The sequence below is a fragment of the Brassica oleracea genome, chromosome C4 (genome assembly GCF_000695525.1).
Source record: "Brassica oleracea var. oleracea cultivar TO1000 chromosome C4, BOL, whole genome shotgun sequence".
Taxonomy (NCBI): domain Eukaryota; kingdom Viridiplantae; phylum Streptophyta; class Magnoliopsida; order Brassicales; family Brassicaceae; genus Brassica; species Brassica oleracea.
Window position 1 is genome coordinate 9854145 of NC_027751.1, and position 9764 is coordinate 9863908.

General features: G+C 34.1%; 2 protein-coding genes across 2 annotated transcripts in view; one reads left to right on the forward strand and one right to left on the reverse strand.

Moving 5' to 3' along the window:
* Positions 1-1992, forward strand: part of LOC106341092 (receptor-like protein 12) — a 3281-nt gene extending 1289 nt beyond the window's left edge. The window contains exon 3 of the mRNA XM_013779907.1: positions 227-1992. Coding sequence (XP_013635361.1) covers positions 227-1992 — 1766 coding nt within the window. The remainder of the gene's footprint in view (positions 1-226) is intronic.
* Positions 1993-5650: 3658 nt separating this feature from the next.
* LOC106338064 (histone-lysine N-methyltransferase family member SUVH2-like) lies at positions 5651-7231 on the reverse strand. The gene is made up of 2 exons (XM_013777125.1): positions 7178-7231; positions 5651-7129 (listed from the first exon to the last, which is right to left on the reverse strand). Exons 1-2 carry the CDS (start codon positions 7229-7231, stop codon positions 5651-5653), a joined length of 1533 nt encoding a protein of 510 aa, XP_013632579.1.
* Positions 7232-9764: the final 2533 nt, after the last annotated feature.

Genomic DNA, 9764 nt, shown 5'->3' on the forward strand with positions numbered 1-9764 from the left:
TCCAAATTATCTATCCGAATCCGAACCGGATCCAAATGAGAACCGAACTTTTTCCGGATATTTTCCGGTTCCTACATTTACTATCCGAACCGAACCGAACCCGAACCGAACCGAACCAAAAATAGGTCAAGTACTAAATGGATCCTCTAGCCCCTATCCGAACTACCCGAAACCCGAAATACCCGAACCGAACCGAACCGATACCCGAAATGCCCAGGCCTAATACTCACTATGCCTTTCATGTCATATCTTGATCTACGTGGAAACCATTTCACCGGCCCCATTGAAGTTTCAAACTCCTCTTTGTCTTCTTCTAGGCTAGAGCATCTGCTCCTTGGGTATAACCAATTTGAAGGTCAGATCCTAGACACTGTCTCAAAGCTTACCACCCTAATAGATATCGACCTTTCTTTCCTAAACATAAGCTACCCAATTGACTTTAGAATCTTCTCGTCTCTCAAATCTTTGTTGAAGCTTGATCTTTCAGGTAATAGTATATCACCAGCTAGTTTAAGTTCAGATTCAAACATCCCACTGCCCCTAAGATACTTAGTATTGAGAGACTGCAACATCGGACGGTTCCCAAAATTATTAAATTCTCTCCAAGACTTGGAAGTATTAGACATTTCCAAGAATAGAATCAAAGGGAAGGTCCCTGAATGGTTATGGAAGAATCTTCCTCGTCTCAGCTTCGTGAAGCTTGCTAAAAATCTTTTCGATGGATTTGAAGGTTCAGCGGAAGTTTTAGTAAATTCATCAGTGAACATATTAGACTTGTTCTTAAACCGTTTTGAAGGAGCAATGCCAATTCTACCACTCTCTATCAAAATATTGGGAGCACGGTACAATCATTTCACAGGAAACATACCTCTTTCAATATGCAGCCGAAGCTCCTCTCTTGAGGTTCTTGATCTAGCCTACAACAACGTCACCGGTGCAATTCCTCATTGTCTAAGCAACCTTCGGGTAGTGAAACTTCGAAAAAACAACTTGGAAGGAAGCCTTCCGGACATGTTCTCAGTGGGTGCCACGTTGCGCACACTTGATGTTGGCTACAACCAACTAACGGGGAAGCTTCCAAGATCTCTTCTAAATTGCTCCTTTATCAAGTTCATAAGTGTTGACAACAACAGAATCGAAGACACGTTTCCTTTCTGGCTCAAGGCTTCACGAGATTTGCAAGTTCTTACTCTCAGTTCAAATAGATTTTATGGTCATATCTCTCCTCCAGATCAAGGTCCCTTAGGGTTTCCTCAGCTACGAATACTTGAGGTATCGGATAACAACTTCACTGGAAACTTGCCAGCAAACTACTTTGTGAACTGGAAAGCACCATCACTCAAGACGAATATATTTGGGAGGATGTATATGACAGACTACGAGAATGGTGACTTTGCTGATGAAGACACGATAGACTTGCGATACAAAGGTCTACACATGGAGCAACAGATGGCCCTTACTTCCTACACAACCATTGACTTTTCTGGAAACAAACTTGAAGGACAGATTCCTGAATCTGTTGGTCTCTTGAAGACACTTATTGCACTCAACTTATCCAACAACGCCTTCACAGGACACATTCCTATGTCTTTGTCAAATGTTTCCAAGCTCGAGTCACTCGACCTTTCAAGAAACCAACTCACAGGGACTATTCCTAATGGACTCGGAAGCCTTTCGTTTTTGGCGTTCATAGATGTGTCTTATAACCAACTCAAAGGTGAAATACCACAAGGAACTCAATTTAACGGGCAAGCTGAATCATCATTTGAAGGGAATGCAGGTCTCTGTGGTCTTCCTCTACAGGAGAGTTGCTTCCACCCAAGTGTGCCACCGATGCAACACCCAAATCAAGAAGAAGAAGAAGAAGAAGGAGTGGCTATAGGATATGCTCCTGGAGTGTTGTTAGGATTTGTGATAGGTCAAGTCGTTGCTTCATACAAACCAGAATGGCTTGTCAAGATAATTGGTACAAACATACTCAGAACCCGTTAGATTTTGTTTATGTTTTGCATTTTATCTTTAAACGTTTGTCAAAGTAGTTCATGTTTGTGTAATAAAGCACCAAGTATCAATAAAGACTTCAAACATACCTAAAGTATTATATCAGTCCAAGTTGCTACAGACTTGAGTTTGGTGTTCTTAACCGAATATGAATATTATTGCCTATGAAAGAAAAACAAAGACGAGACTCTTTACCAAATACAATGACAATCTGGTTGGCTCAATAAAAAAAAATCTCCTTAACTTTGAATTTACAAAAAAGATCCTTTTAAATTCGCAGAACCAGAAGAAAAAAAAACTTCAGTTCACTTAATAATCATTGAAGATATCTTAGAACATCCATATATATTGAGGAGCTCTTAAGAGCAGTGTCATCCACAGTATCAACCAATATCTAAAGCAATAGAAAAATAAAAGAAAGACAAATATTGTATCTCATTTTGGGACTTCTAAAAAGCTTTTCAGAATCTCGTTTAGAGAATTCTAAGAAACTCTTCGGAACTTCGTAATGAGTCACTCAACATTAAACAAATAAAAAGTAATCAAAATAAATAAGAGAGGATGAGAAGGAGTGGATTTAAAAAATAATATAATGTGTGGTACAATAAAAAATATAATTAAAATATTAAATAATTTAGTGAATTGGACTTTATTATTTCTTTAAAAAAAATTTACATTAGTCACTAAAGTGTTACATCTTATTTTAAATGAACCATACAAATAAATAATAATTCTCATATTTATGATAATTAATTTTCATAGTTACAACCTGTATTCCTTTTAGTTTTATTAATCTAAGTATTGAAAATTTTAAAATAATAGTTATAATTGTTAGAGTGAAATTAAAATAAATTATAGTTTTTATTATGAAAAATTTAGTATTCAAAAGAAAAAAAAGTTTGTAAAGAAAAAAAAGAATAGTTTTATGTAACAAAAACAAAAGAAAATAAAGAGGAAAATTATTGTATGAAATGATAACAAAAGTGTGTAGAAAATTAAGAAAACAAAAAGAAGAAGAAACAGAAAGAGTGTAGGACGGTTTTAAGGGGCTTCGAACTTGGAATCATGTGGGGCACATGAAACCACTTAAACCAAAAGGGCTAGATATCTTTTTCTGTTTTTAAAATCACAAGAAAGTTATATAATCAGTATGTGGCACGTGCCATACCTCTTCTTAAAGTGGGTCTGTCCCAGAGGATGAGATGAGAATAGTATCTAAGTGAGAATTTATTTATTTTCCGGAAAAATTCAAATGACACATGACTTTCTATCAATGATTTACATTTTTTTCTCAGCTTAAAAACTAAAAAAATAATTAGCTTATATGAAAAATAAAATAAATATATTAGTGAGATATCCATGGGTCTCTCGCCAATTATAATGTTGTGATAGTATCTTCACTCTATCTTTATTCTATCTCTAAACACATTTTAGAATAAAAAAATTGTCAATATCATTTTATATTTCATTCTAACAATAGAGAAATGATAATCTGTACAAAAAGTGGAAACAAACCTTTTAATTTTTCTATTTATAGAATAAAATATTTTTAGTTTCAAAATTAGTTTTGGTATACAGACTTTGACTATTGACTCTAAGAGCATCTCCAACCTATATTAAAACCTCAAATTTGAAATTTTACTATTTATAATCTCAAAACTATCATTTTTTTTTGGTCTTTATAGTTATTTTTTTCATAAATACATATACTAAATTTAATTTAGAATAACTTAAATACACCAAAATAAAATAAAATAAGATAAATATTAAGTAACATTAAAATTTGACTCATTCAACCTTATTTGCCAGATATTTCCACCGCAACTCCTCCGGTAAAATTTTGAAAATATCTTGATTGTAGACTTGTAGTCTATCCATGGATGTCAAATCCCATAAATTTCACAGTTCAGATATTTAATTGTGAGTGTATTAGAATGTTCCATTTTGAAACTTTTAGTGAATTGTAGACTATTTAAGTGCTAGTGTTTTCTCACGTGCTACATGTCTTATACTTCCTCGAAGTTCTCGAAAATCTAGAGTTTTCACGTTTATTAAAAATGTAATACATGTTTAAAGTTTAATTTACTATTTATTTTTCTATGCACTTTCCAATAACTATTCACCAATAAAATTTAGTCAATTTAAATATTCATAATTAATGTTTCTCAAAAAGTATACAAAAGTACCTTAAAAATATAGAAAATTTATCTTTGTGGAACAAAATAAAATCTAGAAAATTTTACTTTCGGAAACGGAAGTAGTAATAAACAATGAAAAATGTTTTTGAGTTATACGCAATTTAGAGTGGAAATAAATATTATTTTGAAGGTTATATAATTTGGAGTAAAAATATGTATTTTGAGGATTATATTTATTGTTGTTGTTTAAATATCTTACAATACTCCAATGTGGACACAAGATAAACATCATATACTAATCTGTTTATCAAACAATAAACCATTACATATGAAAAATCAAATTGAGGGACACAAAATAAGATTGTGACGAACAACCTTTTTAATTGTTATCATGTTCATTTTTTTAAGTATATATATACATAATACCAACCTTAATTTGGACCTTCTTCTCTTACAATTTTTTTTTAATAATTTTCTTTTACGTTTCTTCATTTTAATGCCGTACAGTGTATTCTTAAAATATCTACAAATAAAATGTAGAAACACAGTGTATATATTTGAATCCTACGTGATCAGGATTGATCTAGACATGAATCTTTCTCCTTTCTCTTCTTTTTAGTTATTCCCACAACTTTTTTTTCTTTTTCTTGTGGCGATTCTCAAAAATTTAAGGTGTTTTTTTTTGCTAAAAAAAAGTTTTAGGTGTTTAGTTAGTAATTTTAGATTTTGTCAATTTTGATATATTTTGTTTACGTTTACCTTTGTCACTATGTAGTATTTAGTTTTTGCCAAAATGTAGAAAACCAAATAAGGAAAAAGGTTATAGTTAAGTTATAAGAAAAAAGGTTCAAAATTTACTTGAGTTGGGCATTTATAGTTTTACTAACCTGGAGTTTAATCTTCATCCGCCAACATTTGATGTATGGCTCCGCCTATCAAACTTTGATGTATCCATGTTTGTGTTCTTTTTCTCTGTTCATTGAAAGAAATGCCTTTCTAAGAATATTGGTGTGGCACACCACTTGGCAATAAACTATTTTGGTGTTCATGTAGAACTGTAAATTTTGCAGTGTAATTGTAGTTATGATCATGAATTTTTTTGATGAATCTGTTTTTTTTTTTATAAGTTTTGATCTGTCTGGTTATTAGAAGAAGAAATTTCAGAAAGAATAAATGGAGTTATAGCAAACAATTTGCGTTAAATCTCATTTAAAAAAAAAGTTAACTGTTTTAAAGATAGAGAGATCATGGATATAGTGTGAGAATTTTTAGGGATTCTCTTTTTTTAATATAAGGTAAATAAATAAAATTCAACCGAACTGTTTTGATTTTTTTCAGCATTTACGTTTTTTATTATTTAAATTTTAAAACCGTTTCCACGTGTCATTATCTGATTCGCTAGGCAACTTGCGCTTTAATATATAAGTGATATGACAATTCTTCAATCTTGAGGTAGATTATGAATGTGAGTTAGACTTTTGACTGATGAAAGTGAGTGAAGATCAGATAAATCACCCCACAATTCTTCTCAGCCTCGACACGTCAATTGCATAATCAATTGGCGGAATAGTAGGATAACTTGGCGGGACATTACCCGGGTAAACATCAGATAAATCACCCCACAACTTCCAGTTTGCAGCAAACCGTCCCGGATAGACCAGACTATCCCCGTTCATCGACATAATCTCCCCTTGCTCTTTTGTGACCATAATACCAGCATACTCACAGATAAACTCGCCCGCGTGAATCAAATCCAGCGACCTAACACCCCAACCAGCTTCCCTGGTTCGGAAAACCTCCATCTTCTTCCTCAACCCCCTTTGGGCGATACGGTTCGCGCAACCAGAAGTGCACTTGCAAGTAACCCCGCATTCGAAAATAACGGGTTTCCCTCTCAACAAATATCCATAAGGGCTGCAAGGAAGCTCACCACCATTTTTCCTTACGCATATACAATCATCAGTGCATGAGAGTTGACAATCGCATCCACCGTTGTTCCCTCCTTGAGCAGAAATCACACTACTAATGTCAGATTGCGAGATGTAGCCATAGTTCAGCGGTGAGCGGTCATAGTCAATGCCATTATACAGATACACCGGGACACCCTCGTTTTTACCATAAAGGTTAAAACTTATATACCCAGCAGGCATCGCAACCAATGGTGTATTTCTAAGTGTTAGCGCACGCTTCAGTCTTGCACTCCCCATCTCGGGCTGTCCTTGTATTCTAACAAGTGTAAACTTGAAGATATCAAACCCTGACTTTCTAACAAGGCTGCAATCTATGATCCTGTACAGGCCATCGTACACGAACACCTTCGAGCGGACTTCGTTTTTGTACTCTAACCCGCGAATGACGCGTACCGCGACACCGTGTTGCATGCTGTGTACCATAGCAAGATTCCCACCTTCTAGCTTCTGGTGACGTTGCTGCCCGGATTTGTCCCGACCACCCTGGCCCGAACAAACCAGTTCATCTCCTCTGTCTTCATCGTCCTCGTAGCCACCCGATACGATGATGCTGGTTGCTATAGGCACGCCAAAGGAGCTTCGCTGAGCCGTTGTATAGTCAATTCCGGCTTGTGACTGGCGGTGGAAGCCGAACATGCAAAGCTCCATACGGTAAAAGAATATGTCCCCGATCTCAACCCCGGGGACTGAACCTACCAAGTGTTGGCCCTTGTTCAGCCACAACTCACGTTCTTTCATCAGCCTCCAAGCCTTGACATTGACGGCTCTGCTGGGTTTAGGTCCCTCCACAGTGAGATGAATCAGGAGAGAGTCGTAGATCATTCGAGTCCGTTTTAAGACATACCGGTCAAGTCCCTGGTCGTCCTGGTCGAGCGTTTGAACCACCAGAGCCTGGTGGTTTTCGTGATCCGGTACGGGGACGATCGCGAGGGAGTTCGAACCCTTGTCCGCTTCAACATCTAGTGTCGGAGCAAATGACCATCCAGCGGTGGAGGAGGTTTCGGGGGGTGGGGAACGGGACTAGATAAGTCATTCTCCCAAGCGAAGCGGAGAGAGGCAGAGCAGCACCTGGGCTTCGCGTCCGGGAAGAACTTGGGCCACGATCCGAATCAGACCATGCATCATTTCCAGGTGCGTTCAAGTTGTTCAAGGAGTTGTTGTTGTGGTTCCTGTTACGCAGAGATTACAGTGACAACATCCAGATGTTACAACCAGACGAAGGAGGTTACGATTCTTCTAACGATTTAATAATATATATTCAGATTTTGAGATATTTGGATTATAAAAAAGTAAAAAAGTAAAACAATAATTTAAAATATCAAAAATTATAATATAATCAATTTTAAAATACTTTAAAATATCAAGAATAGATATAATCTATATATATATATATATGAGTTGTCAAAAAGAAAAAGAAAGAACAGATATGTATGTTTTAATATCCATAAAATTCCATCAAAAGAACTCTAATGTTCTTCGTAATTTTTAGTTTTCTTACATAATCTAAATATTTTATATTCTATTTATAATATTTAGGTATTATTAATTTAATTATTTTGAGCTATTTTGACAAATCCCAATATCGAGACCACATACCTTGTCATATGGATAAGAGTATCAATGTTAAGACATGTTAAACATTTCAATGATTGAATATGCATCCATATTGTATCAGTTGCAAAGGATCAATTTAGATCTTTGAAAGTTTAAATATTTTTTGAGATCTAGAGTTCTTTACATAATATTGAAAAAAATACTTCAGTTTAACATCAGTTCTATTTATAAGGATTCCAAAACTTGGAGTTCTTCTACAACTAGAGTTTGAATAAATGATAAGTCCAATAAGCAATGATTTAAGATAATTTTTACAAACACTAGATCTAATAAGATGAGATTTGGGAAAATTTTGAAATCGCACCAAACTATCAATCCAACAAGCCTCCTAAGACGCGTGGTAGCTTGTAGCCACAATTGATTATGAAAATAAAGAGAATCAAAATTAAAAGTTGACGGAATACCTCATTTCTTGAGAAGATGCAAAGCTTCGATTGATTTTTTTTCTTCTCAAGTAAGATTCACGATGGTTCATAAGTATATACAGATTGCATATCTAGGTTTTACTAATTTTTTTAATAAGTAGTCAAATTAAAGTAAACACGCGTCGTGTATATTTTGAAACATTAATAGGCATTTAAATTTACGAAGAAAACAAAAATGTAAATAGTATTTACTAAAGAAATTAAAAAAATAGAAAATTAGTATTTAATAAAAAATTAGTTGATATAAAAAATAAAATGTGATTTACTGAGAAAATAAAACTTCGACGATTTATATACTTTGATTCACGACGTTTCATAAGTATATATAGATGAGACATTTTTTTTTACTAAAACTTTTAATAAGTAGTCAAAGTAAAGTAAACACATGTTGGGTATTTTTTAAACGTTAATGGAAATTTAAATTCATATATAAAACAAAAAAATTAATAGTATTTAATAAAGAAATTAAAAATAGAAAATTAGGAAATTGGTATTTAATAGAAAATAGTTGATACAAAAAATAAAAATAATTTATTAAGGAAAGAAATATTTAAATAAAATTAGTTACATTGTATCTAATATTTATTGACTAATAGGAAAAATAAAATGTAGTGATCAAGTTTTGGTTTTTCATTTCTTACGAACAGTAAATTTTTAAAGGTATTTGTCGAATATTTTGAATCGTCCTGATGTTTCATTAGATGATTTCTTACTGAAAGTTTAAAATGTAGTTAAATTAAAAATGTGTCATGTTTTTCTTACTAAATATCAATAAAATAATTAAACTAATAGAAGAAAATATGTAAACAATATTTTAAAAAGAAATTAGCATATAAAAATGCCAACTTTTTAAAAATATACAAAATGGAGAGTAGTATTTAATTATCTGATTATGGAAAGGATGGGAGGCGCTGAAAACGTGGATATGTACAATATACACGCAGCAGCTTAGGGTTCTTTTAATTGTATTTAAATGAGATAATTAGATTTATGTGCATTCTCAATTTCTCATGTATCCAATAGTAACAGAATCCATAATATTAGAGTGTTAAAATAAGACTGAAGACCACTGGTAGGATAAATAAAGATTGGATCAAACTTGATGAACGTATCCATGGCCTTGAATTTTACACAGAACAAGAACTTGTTCCACAAAAAACTTGTCACATCCTGAGAGAGAGACTGCCGAGCTGTCGGTGATGGACGGGTAACAAGAAGAAAAGGTCTGTTCCCGATTCTTCTTCTTCAATCGATGCCCAAGCGAGGACCGGATCTGATGAACCTCCAAAGAAGAAGAAGAAGAAGGAGAAGAAGAAGGAGAAGAAAAAGAGGAAAAAGTCTATCGAGAGGCAGTCGGAACCTGTCGGGGACTCTGAGGGTCACGAACCTGTCGTTCATGAGGGCTCTCCTCGTGAGGATGCGACTCGAGCTGTCATTGAGTCGAGCGGTTCCCCGAACGTTCCGCTAGAAAAGAAGAAGAAAACTTCCAGTGAGCGTGACGCGTCCGCTTCTGCTGCAAAGGCTTCTCCGGTGGCTACTTATGCATCTCAATTTAGTAAATTAGATAATTCATGTATAAAATTAACTTATCTTAAACTTTTATATATATATATATA